This window comes from Corvus brachyrhynchos, unplaced genomic scaffold (assembly GCF_000691975.1).
Source record: "Corvus brachyrhynchos isolate BGI_N302 unplaced genomic scaffold, ASM69197v1 scaffold220, whole genome shotgun sequence".
NCBI classification, from domain to species: Eukaryota; Metazoa; Chordata; class Aves; order Passeriformes; family Corvidae; genus Corvus; species Corvus brachyrhynchos.
In genome coordinates, this window is record NW_008236209.1 from 30,990 (window position 1) to 51,622 (window position 20,633).

The following is a 20,633-nucleotide window of genomic DNA, read 5'->3' on the forward strand; positions in this document are numbered from 1 at the left end:
AATGGGCTCAGCTGTTCTCAGTGCCTACAAAAGAAATCCCAACAGCATCATCTGTTCTGGGCACATTTAGCATCAGACTGATGGAGGGATGTGCAGGCAAAATGTACTCAGGCAGCAAAACCTTCTCTGTAGCAAGGTGTCTGTAGACCTTAGACTTTTTTTTCATTTTCTGTAGCTGATGTTATTCTAGTCCTTCTGTTCTGCAGAAAAAAACCATACCCTAACCTTCCTCTGATAGTAAGGATGGTGCATAGCATACTCCAAACATCACAAAAATAATTTCAAGATTGATGTCTCCATTGAAATAATATAGCAGCATCATATGCAGGATTTATGACTATTCTAATACTTATTCTATTTCCTTAAGGGGAGGTGGGTATAATTTAGAAAGGGAGACATTTCTTTGAAATGATGGCTCATACAGTGTGCTAAACAATGCTTTTCATAATGAGGGAGCATTTACAGTTGTGTCCACTGTCTAATGACCTTAATGATGTACAACCAAATGTTTAAATGTACTGAAAAAATTACACAGCTTTCTCAATCCAGCTGGTGCATCTGAAACTCAGTTCTGCTTCAGCTGATGTGGAGACTGTCCCTGAGCTGCAGCTAACTATGTTTTTAATGACATAGCAAGTAGCTAAATTACATCAGGCATCCCATGGAGTTTAGCTGATCACTATTTCCAAGGAATACAGTTTAAAAAAAATGAGAGCAGGGAAGAGCTTGGATTCTTTTTGCATGTGTGTGTTTTTCCCCTGCAGGATGACAGTTTAACGATGGAGAGGTTGAACACTTACGTTGTGAGTGCCAGCATTGAAAATGCATCAATTCAGAATCTTAATGAGCCCGTGACTGTCACTCTCCACCACATAGACCAGAACAGGGTAGGATGTGTTCATTTCATGAGGAACGGGGTGAGGCAGAGCTGACTTCACTTACCCTTTCAATAAACTGGGAACAGGACAAATAAGCTTAAAACACTTTGCTGCCTGACCTCCCCATGATACATGGACACCCAAACATTGACTGACCACACAGATCTCAGTGTTTAATAATTCCTTTAGCTGGTCACTAAAGCTTGTGTCTCCACTCTAAATCCATGCTTAGTAACAAGGGACATTCTTATTGTTTCCTTGTTCTGATCTAGACAATTTTTTTTCAAGGAATAGTTTTATTTGCTAAAAACCAGTGGGTTTTGGATTGGACTGAAATGATTTATCCTTGATCTGAATTTGGAAAATAGGTTAAGTCACCAAAAGAGAGAAACTTTAAAAAACCCAAAACCTTGCAAAGATGTTTTCAAAATCAAATTGCTTTATTTTGTTTCAAAATGGTGTTTCAAAAAGTCTGTTTTATTTTTAAATGGGCATGGGTCAAATTTGTTGACTGAATTCCTCCTTAGCATTTTTGTGCTGCCAATGTTTATGGTCCAGCCTCCACATGAATATATTACAAACCCAGGGCAGAAGAAAATTATTCAATGAGATGAACTTGATTAAAGTTCAAGTTAATGAGGACTTGTAATTGCTGCTTTTATGGCAAAATGCTCTTTCCATTTGGTTCTAGCAAATATATACCCAGAAATTTCACCTAGATATCCCCTCTCTTCTGTCATTTTTACTCCACCAGGCCATCTGGCACCTTTCAGATATTTTCCTTGACCTTTTAAAATTATCTTAATTAAATATTTAATGAGTTATCATCCAAACCTACATCTTTGGCTCTCTGCCTAATTATATTTGACAGTCTACAAATGACACATCTTAACAGCTTATCTGTTAGGCTGGCTTCCTGTAAGCTCTGTGCATTATTAAACTTTATTAATGATATAATGATAATAAAAGAAAATTATTCTGTGCCTTGGAAAATTTTGCTGCAGCATTATGAGAAATTAACTAGAATGTCCCCACGAGAAAACATTGCATTGAATATCCATTTACCTCTGTTCAGCTCTTGCTTGTCTTCCCTGCCTGATTTCAGAGAGGGCAATTGCTGAAATTCTAAAATAAAGGTTTCTTGTAGGGGTTCTTTTGTTTTGTTTTTTTGTTGGTTTGGGTTTCTTTTGGTTTTTTTTTTTCCATAAAATCTCAGGTTGTTATTCCAGGTCTTAGTCATAACTTTTGTATTTCACCAGTAATTTGGTGTGACATCTCAGGTACCACATGAACCGAATGAGATTAGACACAGGAATTTCCCTAAGGTGAACCATTTGTCAGATTTGCTGCTGTCCTTAAAAGACTACAAGGTATTGAAAAATACAGGTAAAACTGGGAAAATCACTGACTCAGGATTTCCCTTGGTGAAGGGGAAGGCAAAACTTGGGACTCTGCTGGTTTAGTGCCATGGGTGAGATGGCCAATATCCTGGCTGTGTCCCCAAGCCAAGTACCCAGCCTCTGACCTCGTGGCATCTCCACTCACCCACAGACCCCCTGCAGCACCACCACACAAACAATCACAGATGCGAGTGGGCTTTGCTGCCAAGTGGTGCAGGGGAAATCAAATCCAAGTGCCTTGGTTATACACCCCAGTTAGAGGCGAGATGCACTGTCTGCAAGTGCAGACGGAGTGCAGATGTCCTGAATAAATGTCACAGCCTCCTTTCCTCTGCTTCCAGGGCAATGCAGCAGTGCACTGCGTCTTTTGGGACTTTGGGAAGAACAGTAAGTGTTACTTGCTGAGCTGGCTCTGTCCCCAGCATCACAGAGGCTTTGGCTTCTTGACAATGTACCTTGAAACTAGAGTATGTGTTGCTGCTTTGTGTTGATGTCGATACCTCAGTACTCAGTGTTATCCCCAGGGATACGGATATGGCATTGTGCAGTGCTGCATCTACACGAATAAGAAGACTTCGCCTAAGAAAAAGGCAGAAATGCAATGAAATGTCAGATGAATTCTTACAATGACTTCAGGGAATACAGTAGGGGCTTTGCTGGGGTCAGGTCTTTAAAGTGGCTCAGTCACCAGACAGAGAGGGATGACTGTGAATTGGGTTAACTCAGAGCATGTGAGAGAGGTTTCCTCTGCAATTACTAGGATTAGAAATTTTTTTTTTTTTTAATCAGAATCTTAGCTTCTGGGTATGTGATGCACAATACATAAATAGGGTCATAACTTCAGTCTTACCAGGGAAGATCTGGCTACTTCAGTGCTGCACTCTGCCTAAACAAATCCTCTGCCCTGGACATGTCTTCTTTTTTCTTTTCTTTTTTTTTTTCTTTTTTCTTCTTTTCTTTTCTTTTCTTTTCTTTTCTTTTCTTTTCTTTTCTTTTCTTTTCTTTTCTTTTCTTTTCTTTTCTTTTTTTTTCTTTTCTTTTCTTTTTTCTTCTCTTTTCTTTTCTTTTCTTTTCTTTTCTTTTCTTTTCTTTTCTTTTCTTTTCTTTTCTTTTCTTTTCTTTTCTTTTCTTTTCTTTTCTTTTCTTTTCTTTTCTTTTCTTTTCTTTTCTTTTCTTTTCTTTTCTTTTCTTTTCTTTTCTTTTCTTTTCTTTTCTTTTCTTTTCTTTTCTTTTCTTTTCTTTTCTTTTCCTCCAGCACAATCTAGCCCAGCACTAGGTTCTTTATCTTCCTTCTTTCTGTGTGTGCAGGCATTCATTCCACCAAAAGCTTTGAGGTTCTCAGGCAACTACAGAAGATGTGTTTTGGTGTGAAATCTCACTTGTGTGCTGCTAAATGACCCTGCAATCTGTACTAACTTGAGCTCATCTTCACACACCCTGCATGCTACAGAGCTATAAATGATGGAGCGTGACTACCTCTGCTTAAAAATCCTTTTTCTGTATTACACAGATGGACTGGGTGGTTGGAATACATCAGGGTGTGAAATGGAATATACAGATATGAATTACACAATCTGTTTTTGTAACCATCTTACCCATTTTGGAGTCCTACTGGTAAGTACTCTATGAATCATCTCCCAGAAAATCCCATGGCACTAAACAAAGTCATCACTAGTTTTGGAGAAGAGATGGGAGATTCATATCTATACAAGCTGTTAGATATCTGCAATTTTGCCAAAATCAGCAATAACAAAAAAGCCAGTTATAATAATTTAACGACGTAAAGTCCTTTAAATATCACTTGTTTCAAGGCAATTTTGTTTTACAGATGTAGTTTGTACTTCTTTGCAGTGTAACTTAATCAACCTTAATGGGCTATTTACTGTGTTGGAAGTACTGTGTTAAATTTATTAACTGCCAGCAGCAACTAACAACATTACATCTTTTTGAAAGCTTTATCTATGCTCCATCAGAAAGTGAAGTTTAGTATAAATATGGGAGATGTCATTATCTATCACCTCTTATTTCTCCAGAAATAAATAATTAGAGATAATTGTGGATACAAATATTGCTGTTAGCAAGAATTTTTCTTGCTTCTTTCCAGTCCCGTGAGATAATTTCTCTCACAGAAGATATTAGCAGAGTTCTATAAACTATGAACACCTGCGACATTGTAAAGCTTTGTTTATGGTACAGTAGAAAAATATTTTGACAATGGATGTTTTAGGATTTTAGCCAATCACCCCAAGGGGTGGCTGATCCTTTGACCAATTAGACTATGAAGAAAAAAGTCTATAAAAGAGTTTGTAAAATAATTAAATAAATCAATCTTACTGCACAATTCCTGCCTGTTGGATCTCTCTTCTCCTCCCTGCCACTGCGGGACACTGTAATAGATAATTATTATATTATATAATAATTATTATTATAAAGGTAATACAGAGAAAACTGCCTCTAAAAGCAAAATATCAAAAGCTCGGATGACTACCTGAGAATGGGCTGCAACAAAGGCAAAGAGACAGGGGAGTTCTAAGCAAACTAAATAGGGTAAATTGTCTATTCCCAGTAGGACACCACCCACAGGATGGGATGCAGCCCTAAGTTTGCCTTTGGATGATTCCCCTAGAGGTCAGCATGACCCTGCTCCAGAGGCAAAAGCCCTCCTGGGAGTAAAATTGTGGCTTTTCAGAAAGGAATTGAGATGGTTCAGATTTCACACACTTGCTCAAGTTTCCATTCAAGCAAGGAGAATTCAACCTGATTTTCAGATCACACCTCTCACTGCCACTTTGGTAATCGGCACAGCTACAGGTATTCAACAGCATCGTCCATGGTACATCAGAGATGTAGGTTACTACTCTGAGGTTCAAAGTTTCACAAAATAGCAGAGAAGCTGTGTCAGGGAGCAACAAAATCCTCTCGATATTCCTCCTGGCAGCAGCCGTGGAGAAGCAGGGGTCCTGTCTGGTCTTGCAGTGGTGCTTTCTGGACAGGTAGGGCCTACCATGCTCCAAGACATTTAGCAGGTTTGTGCAGTTGCCAAGCATGGCAGCTGACACTGAAACAAAGCAGTTTCTCCTACAAAGCGAGCTCCCAGTGGAATAATTTTTATAAGATCCTGGAATCCATGTTGAATTTGCAGTTTTTGAAGAACAGCTTTTCTAGCTTCACAACTTATTGCTGGATACTTTAAATACTGCTGGTTAATTTACCGTTTACTAGTTTGGATATTCTGTGGGACTATACAATAAGAAACACATAAAAATATTAATGGAAAACCTCCAAAAGTAGCAGTAAGCAGAACAGGAATTTCACAATGTGAAAATGTGGAAAGGAATTTTCTAAATCTGTCTTGGCAAACAACTGTGTTTCTCTATCTTGTAACACAGGACTTGGCTCGGACAGAAGTAGATGTCACACATGATCATATATTAACTCTGATAAGCTATGCAGGATGTGGTGCTTCTTCCCTTTTTTTGGGAATAACACTCATGGCATACCTAACCCTTGAGTAAGTCTGATCCTTTTTCTTACACTGATTTAAATATTTTGGCAATAATGAATTTGCAGCAGTTATCAGAATGTTTGCTAATATTTGATTCTCTGATGCATAAGAGGGAAGACCGAGAGCTGACAGTATAAATATTGTTTTATTTTGATGTCTGACTGTTGCAAAATTAGAGGGATTTGAATACTCATACTTCAATACAAGCACCTGTCTGAACTGTCCAGCAATTTTTATGTTCCTAAATTTCACAAAATCATGGAATGGTTTGGATTGGAAGGGATCTAAAAGGTCCTTTAATTCTGATACCCTGCCATGGGCAGGAACACTTTCCACTAGACCACATTGCTCCAAGCCCCATCCAAACTGGCCTGGAACACTTCCAGGGATGGGGCAGCCACAGGTTCTCTGGGCAACCTGTGCCAGGGCCTCACCACCCTCACAGTAAAATGTCTGTAAAGAGTAAAAACTTCTCTCATTTCAAAAATTTACCCCTGGACACGGGTGAGATATTACGTCAAGAATCTGGAATATTACTGTGTATAGGCTGTACATTGGATGATGCAGTGATAACCTTGTGGACTTCCCCCTTCTTGTTAGGAAGGTGCGGAGAGACAACCCCTCAAAAATCCTGCTCAACCTTTGTGCTGCACTGCTGATGCTGAACATGGTCTTCCTCACAAATTCCTGGCTGACCTCGTTCAACCAGCCAGGCCTCTGCATCATCATGGCCATGCTCCTCCACTATTTCCTTCTTGCAGCATTCACATGGATGTCCCTGGAGTCTGTTCACTTTTATTTGGCTCTTGTCAAAGTTTTCAATGTTTATGTCCCAAAGTACATTCTAAAATGCTGCATTGCTGGCTGGGGTAAGTAGACAGATTTCCCCTCCACTTCTGTGTTTGTCAGCTTCTCTAAGATTGGGGCGTATTTACAGAGGTAAGTGAAGACACTGAGCTAGCAGAAATGCGATGCACACCCTGCACTACGAGGACGGATCTCTTCCCCCAGGCTGTTCAGCTTAGATTTCTTCCATCCGGGGAGACATTAGCAGAGAGTGCTTGTTGGTTCCTGCACAGTCATATGCAACTGAAAGTGGGTGTAAGACTCTGCTTTCCTACCCCTCTTCTCTTTACAGGATGATTTATCGTGGTACCTCACATCAGTGGGTGTGACTGGGGCAGTAATGCTGTCCACAGCCTTCACCCGTGTGGTGATCCTCAGAGGTGATTTTAACTCCCTCTTCAGGCCTCGTGTCCATTCCTGGCATTCTCTTCCTGATTCCCATGCACAGAGTGGATCTGGCTTTCATTCACTGTTCTCCCAAGGACTTCCCTTGACATGTATCAGCGATTTGTTTGGGAGAAACATGCCAAAAAGAACCCAAATTCTGGTTCACCTGTTAGAAAAGGTGTTATCAGAAGCACTGACCTAGAGCAGAATTTGGGCTGTATTGTCTGGGTCACCATTAGATGCTGTTTCAGAGCACTCTTGAATAGTGTGCAGCATATTATCATCCCTATCCTCAGATCTGATGTCCCACGCAATTGTTCTCAGGGGCAGCCATCCTTGATGGTGCTGCCAGCAGTTCTCTAGGGAAAAGCTAGAACTGAAAAAAATATGGGAAATGTGTGGAAGGGAAGACTGATAAGCACTGCCTGGGAAATGTCTGTCTCTATAAGCTCTTAAAACAAATTGCTGTGGTCTGCTTATCCTTGGACACTCAGCTTTTGTAATAATCAGTTGGTTTTATTTTATCAGATTGGATCCCTTCTGGAGATGTTTGAAGACTCACAAACATTTTGCAAACACAGATATTTTTATGACTACTCATTTGTAATTTGCATAAATAAGGAGATTAAACCTGCTATGCTACACATCTAATTGCACTTATTTCAGAAGGAGCTTTGGGGGTAGAGTTTGATCCAAAGATGCACACATCTGCTGTAATTACGTATCAAAGATTATCTGACATCTTTCCAAATTCTCAATTTTTTCTTTTGAATCAAACTATTTATTTTTCTTTTGCTTTCCACGTTAGGAATACCAGCTATTGTAATTACTCTTGTGCTCATTATAAATAAAGACTTCTATGGCAATGGGTCACTGTCTGAGAGCCATCCTTACAGCAATTTGTAAGTATAATATTTTAAGCTTTTTTATGGTCACCAGAATATCTGAAAAATACAAGAAATAACCAGAAAGAACTCACTTTTGTCTCTTCTCCCCCATCTTTACCCTCTCCTTTTGGAGGTTCTGGTTCATAGGAACATTTTGAATGCATGGCTACTACATGGAGTAACTTTCACATTGGTAAACTGGGCTCGAGGACAGGGAAGGCTTCTGCCAGTCAACTCCACTTTTATTTTTTGTGAAATTTCTTTCTTTGGATTAACCCAGTCTAATGGGATATTTGTATATGCTTCTGCATGTTCTGGATTTCTGGTAAAATCTAAAGGCACAATAATTGCTCCAGGATTTTCCACATTTCCTTCTGTTGTTTTTTTTTTTTAAATGTCAATTCACATCACTGTCTCATCATAATTTCAAGTAGTTTAATTTAAATCGTCTCAACCTCCTCTTTTTTCCAGTGGGAAAACACTGCATTCTTTCACCCTTTTTAAAAATGCTTTTATAGCAAAGAACGTTTCCACCTCCTTCTTGTTTAGCACAATCTGATCACTTGTTGGTGAAGATTACCTGGAATATTTGAATTTTCTCCCATCACAGAGGCAACACACACCCATGACACCTCAGAGGGAAAATTGTTCCCCATATTTAACAAAAAGATGTTAAGAAAAAAAAAAGTAAAATTCACTAATTTGTGTCTAAGGAGAAGCTAACCAGTGGCATGCTATTATTTAGACCCCTAATTAAGTTGTATTTAACTTGGTTTTTCTAAGGCAGTGTGTCTTTGTGTTTATACATTATTAAGTTGTGAAACAATCATCAGGTTTATCTGAATCTGGCAGAAATATCAATGTCTTAAAGTTACAGAATTTCCATAACACCCATAAAAAAAAGATAAGTGCAGGGATTCTATTAATGTCCTCATTGGGGGAAAATAGCAGGTGCTAGGGAATGCCCCTAACTAGGTGTTGGAGAACCATACAGAATACTTACTTTGGGAACCAGGCTTCCTGAGTTTCCCCCTCACAAAACTCCTTATTGAATACACACCTCCCTTTCTTGCAGTTGCTGGATCCAGGACAACACAGTGTTCTACATCTCCGTTGTGGCCTATTTCTTCTTAATATTTTTGATTAATACAGCCATGTTCATCACTGTTCTCCTTCAAATCCACTCTGTAAAAACAAGGACACAAAAGACATCCAGATTCTGGAAACAGGGTGTTCTCCAAGACCTCAAAAGTGCTTTCAGCCTGATGTTTCTTTTGGGCTTAACTTGGGGTTTTGCCTTTTTTGCCTGGGGAGCAGTGAGGATATTTTTCTTGTATCTCTTCAGCATTTTTAACACCTTGCAAGGTAATTTCTGAATGGAGTAGTGCAATAAGCACAATGGTTTAGGGATGGGAAATAGAAATAAATCTGTATTATCATGTAACTCAAGCATGGTTGAAGAGGAGACCTGATACAGCTTTTGTATTACAGGCTTTAGCTATTTTAAAAGGAATGTTCTGTTGCGAAGTGAGATGACAGTGTTGTTTAGATAGTATTGCTGTGATAGAAAGACTATTAAAGACATGAATTCATGCCTTGGAAACACAGGTCCCAATAAATGCACCTTTTCAGGAGCTGGCATGATCCTTTTCATCTGGGCATAAAAATGGCTGATAGAATCCACATCGACTTGCAGATTGTTCTTAAACCAAATCTGCAGAAAACTCTTCCTGTCACCCTTTCATATGCATGAAGAAGTCAGTGCAACTCTGGGCGAACACGATTATAAAATCATAGTATGGCTTGGATTGGAAGGGACCTTAAAGATCCTAATGCTGGCCCAGGGACACTTTGCCCACACAGAACTCACTGGTGTCAGTGGCATGACGAAAGTCTAGAAAATGGGCAGCAGGTTGGAGAATACGCATGAAAACCCATGAATCTCTCCTTTCTTCTTTAGGGTTCTTTATCTTTGTGTTTCACTGCCTGATGAAGGATGAAGTAGTGAAGCAGTGCCGAGTACACTTCTGCTGGGGAAGATTTCGTCTGAGTGATTATTCTGGTAAGCTCTGAAGGGATTTGTTTAGTTGACTCATAAATCTTCGTCTGCTACTGGTGTCACATTTGTTCTGCATTAAGAAATATGGCTCCTCTCAACAGCCCTTCTGCATTGCATTGGATAATTGTTCTTTAATAGGTCTTTATCCTCTTGCATTAACTGCTTGTATGATATGATAATGGGGTGACAGCATGCAGTAAAAACTGCAGATTTCCAAAACAGATTTCAGCTCTCTCTTAATTCTGTTCTCACATGCCATTCAGGGTTCCCTTAGGTGAGCCATGGTTTTGGTGGCTTTCCAGTCACCATAAAGCTGAGATTCTGAAATTTATGCAGAATATTGGGTATACTAGTTGCTATTTTTTATGTGCGGGAGCTGGATTTGCTCAGCCTGGGAAGGAGAAGGGAGATGTCTTGCTGTCTTCGGCTATCTGAGGGGTAGTTACAGAAAAGAGGCGGATTTTCAGAGCTGCACATCAAGAGGACCAGAGGCAATGAACACAAGCCACAGTGATGGAAATTCACATTATTTATAAGGAAATACATTTTTTTCACGATGTGGGTAGTTGGGTGTCAGTGGCCCAGAAAGATGGTGCGGGGAGTCCCTCTCCTTGGAGAGTAAAAATTCAGCTAGACACATGCCAGACCAACTCGATCCAGCTCTGGGCAGGAGGTTGGAGTGAAGACCTCCAAAGGTCCCTTCCAATCTAAATTATTCTAATATTCTTCTATCTGTCAGCTCAGCAAGAAGTAGCATGTGCCGTGGCTTATTCTGGGCTACTCCAGTGATGTTGATTTTTTACAGAAATGTGGAAGAATTTAATAACTCTGTGTGTCTATCAAAATGAGTTGATGTTATGAATGGGTATAACAAAGGAGAAGCTTAGCCCATTGGTTTTCAGGAAACCAGACTAAAAATCCTGTGTTAACACCTGTGTCTTGTGCACAGCATCCTGTGCACCCTGTGCTGTTGAAGAAGAGGCAGCTTTCCGTTTGCAGAGGGGGAGTTCAGCACAAGTGCTCTCAGTAGCACACAGTGTTCTCCCTTGAGCAGAAGCCAGGTCAGTGTTGTATGACAGAATAAAGATGAGGCTGCAATTCCTACCCTTTGTGTGACTCCTGCCTTCTTCTTTGTGACCTTATCAAATTAGTATTACTAGATTGGGTCCTCAAGGGGAAATAGAAGACTGAATTGCTGGTATCCAGCCCCACCTGCACAAGTGTGATAGAATTAATGTAAAAATTAATATCAGGAATTGTGCACTGTGTGGCACAGAGACCCCTGGCCTCCGGGCAGGAATAAGGATGACACAAGGATGGCACAGGAAGCAAGCACAGACCATTCCCCTCTCTGCTCTCTGGTAGCTTGAGATGTGGCACCTGTACAGAATTTTATTTCTGCACCTTCCACTCTCTGATTTCAGACTGGAGTGGGTCAGGTGCAACTGCTGGATTTAAACCAAAGCATTTAAACCACAGATCACTCTCCCAGGCTTTGTGGAGTCTACATTCTAATGGAACAAGTTCAACTTTCAATGCAGATTTCCTTCCCAGGACTTCTCCAGATACAGATTTTAAGACTGGTAAGAAAAACCGTGTGCACTGCATAGACTATAATAGATATATACTATAATAAATTCCATATGGTGGCAGTCAAATCCTAATCAATGGAAATAAATAGGAAACCTTTCGCTGCTTTGTCTGTGCCAGACTTCCATTTGGGGGTTAACATAACAGATGGCTTTTGCTGTACTAGGGAAAATAAGAAAGCTCTTAAAATCCTGGGATGGCTCTTCTCCAAAAGGACAGGAACTCCCTGCTCAGCTGCCACCCTAGGTACCTAAGGAATATTCTACCCTCTGCCAGCTGACTGCCACTCTCATGGGACCTATTCCCAATTAGGGAGCACCATAGTCTTGAGACAGACTATGGTGCTCTCTAACTGGAATTGCATTCCCAAAAGAGCAAGGATCTTGGGGTTTACAGAAAGTTAAACAGGACATGCTCTGAGCCTTTTTAAACCAGGAGAATCCTAGCAGAAGGTTTTGCCTTCCAAGATGGAGAAATTGTTGCAGAGACATATTCTGAAAAAGGAATAGCACCAAACATTCCTGGTTGGTCTTGGAAAAATGCTGATTTCTGTTATTTCCTCAAAGACATACATTAAAGCTGCATAGGCAGGTTCTTTCTAAATATAATAAACCGAATTATTATAATGGAAAAATGTTCCCAGTTCTTTCCCACAGCTGAAGTCCATTACAACCCCGCTGCTGTATCTCCAGAAGATGGTGAGACCAGCCATCCTTGTCCACGAAGAATACTATCTATGGATACAGGGTTGCAGTATCCACAGAAAGTAGGAGTTTTACACCGATACTGAATTTGTTTTCCTCTGCTTATCTAATGATGGTTCTCTTTTGAGGCATGTAGAAACACAGTTCTAAAGAATTACTTCTGATGTACAGATATCACTCTGGACACAATTATAGAGCTAAAACATCCCATGACTCAACTTTAGGCTTCATTAGGAGTAGCAGTACTGACCACAAAAGGATATGGTCCCACTGTGTTTCCAAGATTAGTCCTCATGTTAAACAGAGACTGGAAACATTCCTCATCCTGAGCCCCGTTCATAGTTCATCCTCCTTTTTTTCCCTTTCCACTGTCCTGATAGCCCTCTGTTTCCTTCTTCATCTGATACTTATCTTGATGCCTTAGGTTTCACTTCAGGCATCAATCTCAGAATCTAATACTGGTAATATTGAGTTACAAGTGATATTTTTGAGCCTGTTGGCTGACTGTCTCAAGCATGGATATCTAGGATCCTTGATCAGTATCTTTCCTTACTTTTCTGAAATGGTCTTTGACCAACTCATACATGAAAAAGTTGTACTCAGATTTCCATGACGTTCCTCTCAGTTGTATGTTTTTATTTTCAGACATGCTGTCAATGATGACTTGCTTAGATCCCTAAAGAGATGTAGATGCATGTCTAAGTGTTTGAAAATTTTGCCCAGTACCTTCCAATGGAACGTGGAAACATTAAAAACTGAAATTCCCACCTTCAAGGGGTATCCACAGGTATGGTATAGGTTTCAGATTATCTGTCCTAAAAAAACCCCAAAACTAAACCCAAACAGAACAATAAAGCCCTACTATCGTTGGAGCTGGAAATAAGGAAGTTTTCCCTTTAGTGTTGCTTTGCTGTGAATACAGCAGGATGTGAACTCTATTTCATAACATCGCAAGAGAGACTTAATTTTCCTCATCTGCTGAGCAGGGGCTTTTTTTCAGCAAATGTGTTTGAATCAGAAATTTGCCTGCTCAACCATCCTAGTTTTTTGAATGCCCTTCTCTGTATCATTCAAGTAAAGATTTTTAAATTATTGTTAATATAGTGGAACACTAACCTGTACCCATGATAGAGGAGTAAAATAATATAATGGAGTGATGTCTTAGAACTGGTATGTATGATACAGAAGACAAAAGGTTCTTTCAGTCTGTGAATAACTCCCACATAGCAATTAGTGGAAGAAGATGAATATTTTAATGTACAGTAGCTACAGCCAACCTACTTGAAATCAGACAGATCACCTTCAGTTCCTTGGTTCTATGGGAGAAATCTCGGCACTAAAAACATGCAACCAAGGTCCAGCTTGTACTTGTTTCTAACTTGAAATTGCTTTCAAGGGGAATGAAATTTAACATAAATGGCAGTTCATTATGTTGGACATGAACTATTGTATTTTTTATTTTCTTTAGTAAACTCTTTGTTCCACAATCTGCTGCTGTTTTCCCTGCTTTCCAATGTGAAGCACAACACACTGTGCTGTAGTGCTAAAGCTGTGCCTAACCTCCCCTGCACCCCTAACCTGGCTGCTGCACACCCCACTCTCAGGGATCCTGAGAGACTAAGGAAAGAGACTATGTAGTTCTTTGGGAGAACTGGAGTTTTAGTCCTCCCCCAGGCCCCTTTGAGACCAGTTTCTCTCCACCACATCAATAAGACCAGGTGGGTGGACAGTCTGATGTGTCTCTATCACCTTGCTTTGACCTGCACTTTCTCCTTCATGCAGTAATTCTTTCTGCATCCACTTCAGAGGACAGAAAATAATAGGCTTACATTACAAATAGACGTTCGGTAACAATTTCTATTTTTAAGGAATAAGAGGTCTGGAGAGCACATGGAATTGCCGTCACTGCAGGTCTTAAAAAACACTCAGGGTGATGAGACAAATATCTGCCAGAATTGGTATTGGTTGATTTTTGCCTTAGGGCAAGTCCTTCCAAGAGTATTTTCTATGACTCTAATTTAAAATAAAAAGACATCAGAAGGGGGAAAAACATGAGAGCAACATAAGACTGGCCTTGTCTCCTGCATCCTGTAATTGTTTTTTTATATTCCTGATAAAAGCTGAAATGTACCTTGATTTTCTAAAGTTTTTGCTAGATGCCCTCATAAAGGATTAGGAGAAACAAAGATTCAGGTAAAAGCTGGACAAGCAGTGAGAAAAGTGCTGGAATACGGAAGATTTCTCAGGCTGCCGAGAAATGTCTGGAAATGCCATTTCTTGGGCATATCCATCAGCATGCTTCCCACTTTGGAGGTGTACCAGTGGGAAGAAGGGCTAGCTGCACAGAGGGGAGGTCTTCATTCTTCCTACTGATTATTTTATTTTTTTTTTTTTAATCTGGAAGTCAATTTTTAAAAACCTGTCAAGTTGTTTATGTAAAATGCAAAGCGCTATTTGTTCTGGGAAGGTGGTTAGCTCACTTCCACTCTCCATCACATGCCTAATGCCTTTTCCAGCTAAACAGTGTATCATTTATGTTTCAAGCATGGCATTGTGTAGGTTGTCAGCTGGAATGAAGATGTGTAATTTTCCTTGGGCTGAAATAACATCTTCCGCACCAGCACTGTTGCATTTGCTCTTCTCCAACATATCTGTGCTGACATTCTGTCACAGAACTGTGCATTGATGGTTTTCACAGGGAGAGGACACGCACAAAGACAAATCTAATAAAATTTTCTATGCGCTTGTGTTTCACATCCTAATAATTTTAAATGATGGGAGCAGCTTCTGCAGCTCTGGCTGGAACATGAGCGGTGTGTGACCAATACAAGAACATCCTCCTTCTCCCCATTTGGATTCTATCAGTTGACTTCTACCCATGGCAGGGTGCTGGAACGAGATGATCTTAAGGTCCCTTTCAACCCAAACCACTCCATGATTCTATGACTCAATGTAAAAGCTGCTTTGATTTCTAAGTTACTCTCAATTTACTCCTAGATTGCTTATTTTTAGTGATACATACACCAGGAAGTGTGTGCTCTATTTTAAAGCAATAAAAGGATTTCAGAAGGTATATTTATCTGTGAAGACAATTATTTGATGTCAGATCTCAGTGGGTTGTTAACAATAGGTTAGGTGATACAAGAGAAATAAAAAATGATAGTAAAATCACAGCAGCAGTTGTGGTAAATTGAACAAAACACTCCCCCCTCCGACTTTACTATTTAGACTGGCACAAAACTCCACCACTCTTCATCCTAGCTAAGTCACGGGATGCAGATCCAAGGTGTAGGCAGCTCACTCATGCGTTCCTGGAGACTTTTTAAGTCTCCTCATGGACAAGTAGCTAAAGCTGCTTTCTAGTTCAGCATACGTACAGTGGTTTGGTAACCCTGGGATAGATAAATATTACATAGGATGACAGCTAAGGGTCAGTATGGCTTGTTTAAGCTTCCTCCTGACTGTGTGAATCTGCAGTAGTGGTTAGCAGTACACCCAAGATGTATAATTCTTTCTAAATTTAGCAGACAGTTACTGGGACAATGAAAGAAATGTCATATGGGAAATGATTTGAGACTAAAAATCAAAATACTGGGAAGATAATTGCCTATTGCATAAGATGATTGTTGAGTCTTAATGCACAATTCTCTGGTATTTTTGGTATCAGAAAGTATTTAGCATGTAATGGCACTTTAATGGTTCCAAATTAAATGTATCGTGGAGAGTTTCAAAGATGCCCAAAAGAATTATCCTTGCTATATTACTTCATTGCCTGATTGCTCCTGTAACTAGAGAAGCGTGAGGACACGTTTCAGTGTTTATTTTTCTCTCTTTTCTAAGAAATTACACCAATATTTCACTGGCCATTCCCATACTGACACTGGCTGAGGAAACTCCTGGAGAAGGGGGCTGGAAGGGATGCAAGAATGGAAAAACAGGATAAAAGGTATTTGGAGCCATAGATTAATGACAGCATCTGAGATCCTGTTGCAGCCAAATTGCAGCACACTAAGTCCACTGAACAGGCTGGATTTGGGCATCGTAACAAAATCAGAAACTCTTTTCTTATATTTTTAACCAAAAAGATACTCCATCTTGTTGCTGCATCACTGAATGCTGCTCCGGACAGCTCCTCTGAACTGACCTTCCATCTCACTTTTGTAACAGTGCCGGCTGGGATGGTATTATTTTTGCTTCTAGACATGCTGATAAGTCTTGTGGTATTTGAAAGTTTAATTGGGTAGCTCGTCTTCAGTTTCAAAAAACAGGGACACTGTTCCAATTAAGCATTGCAACAGGATTTTATGCCCTGAGTCTCAGTACCTGCACAGCTCCCTCAGCCCTTGGTGTAAAATCAACTCCACACAGATATACCCAAAAATAACCCAATGTATTTTTCTCCTAAATAGGTAGTCTTTGACAATAAATGGTTACACTCTGCTATGAATGTGACACAGATGAGGAAATTGTCATTGAAGTGTACTAAAAAATATTTTCCATTTTCATTGCTCAGTAGTTGTTTAGTCTCCAGCTGCTGAGGAGACTGGGCAATAGTAAAAAAATCAAAATACAGGGTAGAGAAGATGTTCCCACTTAGTGGTGAAAACCTTCAGATTGACAGACACTGAAATCAAGCTCTTGTCATCATAAGTGAAGGAATCCAGCGTGGGCAGTGCCCTCTGCAACATTCCTCCCCTTTGCCTGAGACTTGTAGCTCTGAAATAGATGCCTGGCAAGATGAGGAGGTGATGTTCTCTCTGTTCCAGGAGGCACTCGGTGTGGTCCGTGGAAATTACTTACTCCCATTCTCCCAGCAGGACAGAGCAGAACAGAACACAACCCCAAATATGTTGGTAATCTTCTCTGAACATGGACTGCTCTCTCCGACGTGGATGCTTACTCCAGCATGCATTCAGGCTTCTCCACTTAACACTTGCCTTCCTGAAAACTAGAAAAAGGATTGGGAACAGTCACACAGCCATGACACGGCTTTTTGTCCCCTCATCTTGCCATTATTTGTCATGCCATTGACAATATCAGTTTAAAGAGAAGACATTAAAGCTCTAACACATTCTGACTGCTGTAAGTCAGAAACATGGTAATCGCACACACCCATCCCTGAGAATATGGTCTCTAGAGCAGGGACTCCTCTTCCCAACACAGAGGTGCCAAAGCCAGTTCAGAAAACACTAGGAAGAAAAATACATTTCAGAAGTTCTAGTTACAAATGCAAACTCTGGTTTATAAATTGGAGTTGTTAAAGGACTCCAGGTCAGGACTTCTTGATGAAGGAGCAAAAAGCTTTCCTGCATGTCAGAAAAACATGACCTAAAAGGAAGGCTACTGGGACTTGCTGAAAGGGAAAGATTTACATTGATCTGGGAAGACTTCTAGACTTAAATCAGTTTTCCTCATCCTGGGAGGAGTAGGAGGAATGTGCCTGTGGTGTCCCAGCAGCAGAGTCCCACTTTGCACTAAAGAGTTTGGGCACATGGAGAGCAACCAGGCTCACTTGCAGGAGAGATCCTAACCTGAGAACAGCCTTTTATAAGAGAAGATGCCACAACGGAGTCTACCCAATTCAGAACTAGGATAGACAAGCTGTTCAGAACCTCTCTACCGTAAACACCCGACAAACATAAATGTCAGTTCACTCAGGGGAGAGACAGAAGGATACGTCAGCCAACAATAAACAGATGGTGAAACTGCTAGGAGAGACAATCGAAGGGTCTAAAATGAGTTTGAGACATAAAAGAAGAATTAAGACAACTAAATAGTTCTATTCAGAAGTGATACCAATAACAACCGAAAAAAAGTGAGCTAAAATTACCCTAAAAACACCGGGCTGGCTAATATAGCTGCAGTTCAGTGTGTATCAGTTTTGTGTTCCCAGCACTTCAGCTACAAAGCATTCTGACATATTTGTATAAATAACGATCAATGCAGAAAGACCAATGTACCTTGAAATAACAAAAATAAGCAACACAAAACAATTACTATTTTGGAAAATAATTTTCTTTAATGTGAGTTAAGGCTTTGGCTGTTTTCTTCTATTTTGGCTTGGTGCAGAGCAAATGGTTCTGAAAGATTTTTCTGAGTGGGTGACACTATGCAGCGCATGGCAATGATTTCAGTCAGTTGGCACACTGCATTAAAACAGAAAATTTGCATTAAAAATGCAGCTAAATGATATACTCTTGAGTATTTTACTCTTCTTTTTTTTGCAGCATGGAGTTCAAAAGGAGCATTTATTTTCTGTGAAGCTGGAACTTGAAAAAGTAGCCAGAATTACTCAAATTGCTTTTCACACCAGGAGGCAAAGCTCTAAAATAATGCCTTAGAGTACTTTACTGTTTGGAATAACAATGCCATTCTCTTCCTTTTCAGCTGGATTTGTACAACAGAAAGCTATCAGAAATAGCTAAAATTCTACTATCATAAATTGCAGATGTGGTTTGCTGTCTGTCCTTCAGATTTTCATTGGTCCTAAACAATGTTATTTTGTGTGCTTTTTGAAAATAGTGTTTTTCACCTCCTACTGATCCACTAAGACGGTATCTTAGGCTCCATAAAGAGAGAACCTGGGCAACTACCTAAAACTTCCAGTAATATAAGGACTGAAGAAAGAATTGTGAGAAATGATGAAACTTCCTTCTACCACATTCCCACTGGGAGGCAGAAAGATGGGGGAAAAAGCAGTTTCTCAGTGGAAAGAGAAAACCAAGTAGAATTTCATGTTGCTCTGAGCAGGATTAGACATATGTACTGTGCTCTGTTAGAGAGAGAGAGCAGGGAAAATGTGTCTGTGTTTCCAGACTGGGGGGGATTCTAAAGCATGAAGCATCAGAACGGGCATTCAGGTCCAGGTACATGAACTCAGATCCAGTTCAGGATGAACAGCACATGAAGTACCAAGAGTAATGAGAATTTTAAGCTTTTGCCCCTTTCTGGAGTTGCTTGCATCTGTGACACATGTTGATGTCCTCAAGAGGCTTTAATATGGGTCGGGAGGTCTGTCTGCTTTCCCTTCATATCTGAATCATCCCCCAAACTAACTGGTGGGAGCAACTCACAGCTCAAGAGCCCAGTCCTGTGGATTATGAGTTACACAGAGGGGTATCAGTTTAGGTCCTCCATCCCAACATACAAAATGCTCAAGTGACAGAACTACCAGGCTTCAGAGTTCACACTGCCAGCCCGAATCTCTCAGATGGCTCTGGAAATTCAGGGACTGTAAGCATTGGTTGGGATCTCTGCTGCTGGCTGAGCTTTGGTGCATTAATCAACCTGTGGTGTAATTCAAGGCAAGCAACAAGCTTCTTTCAGCTCAATTCCAGTTTCGGCTAAACACCCAATGCTTCATTCAGATGCCACCCTTGAGTACTCAACACCTGGTGGAGTGCAATTAGTTCCAATGTTTGGTGACACCCTGCTTCTCCCATACAGGAAAATGAAACATTTTATGTAAGTATCTGACATTAAGCTGTCACAATCTGCTACAGTTACTGAACTCTGTATTAAATTTAATGCATGGTACTACGCCAGTGTGGGTGGACAACATAATCAGGATCCTCAAAGGTACCTAAATCTGTGAGCAACCTACATAGTGTGCCTGCATGAAAGGACATATTGTGGTTGATGATGACAAGAGCTTCTCTTCTAAAAGCACTTTCAAAAAGCATAATTGGAATTTTTAACCCATGAATCCTCTTTCCATCAGTGACTCCTTCTCCCACCATGCCACAGTACAGATCTTCCATTTGATGTACAATCTACCACCTGGTCTTTCACCACCTGATATCTATGGCATGGTTATATTTGAAAGGACTGGGGTTGGGAGAGGACAAATTAGGCCTCTCACGCATAGTACTTAGAGAAGTTTTTTTTGAGTAAATGAAACAAGCTTGATTTTGTGTGTCTGCGTGTGTGCAGCTAAAGGGACTCTGCTATAAGGCTGCTTTTGTGATTTGAGCAGGGTACCTTCCCCACTCCAATGTCACAGCTCAAGAACAATCCAAAGCAAAAATACTCCAGCACCTGATCTAAATTTTCGAGGCATAAGGCTTTGATCCCTTTTCCACTCCCACTATTTAGAAATTAGATCTTGGCTTTCTTAATTTTAAGAGATTTAACTCAATGCACCACATTTCTTGTATCTTAGTTTACACAAAAGTTAGTCAGGAGTTCATCAAAGTAAGATGATTTGAGCACATAATGAGATGATGTGAGATTTGACTGTTGACTAATCTAAAGATAAGAAAACCCATATTACTACTAACATGACTGTTTGAGAAAGCATCAGGAAAAGTTTTTTTCTCTCAGAAGATTTAAATCATCAGTTGTACAGCCAATACATACATGAGTTATTGCAAGATAA

General features: G+C 40.1%; 1 protein-coding gene across 1 annotated transcript in view; it reads left to right on the forward strand.

The window, feature by feature from the left end:
* The window catches only part of ADGRG4 (adhesion G protein-coupled receptor G4), a 28,078-nt gene extending 19,943 nt beyond the window's left edge, over nt 1-8,135 (forward strand). Inside the window, exons 16-20 of the mRNA XM_017741975.1 lie at nt 765-887; nt 2,620-2,665; nt 3,789-3,892; nt 5,668-5,789; nt 6,384-8,135. Of these exons, the coding sequence (XP_017597464.1) occupies nt 765-887; nt 2,620-2,665; nt 3,789-3,892; nt 5,668-5,789; nt 6,384-6,660 (672 nt within the window). The 3' untranslated portion in view covers nt 6,661-8,135. The remainder of the gene's footprint in view (nt 1-764; nt 888-2,619; nt 2,666-3,788; nt 3,893-5,667; nt 5,790-6,383) is intronic.
* Nucleotides 8,136-20,633: the final 12,498 nt, after the last annotated feature.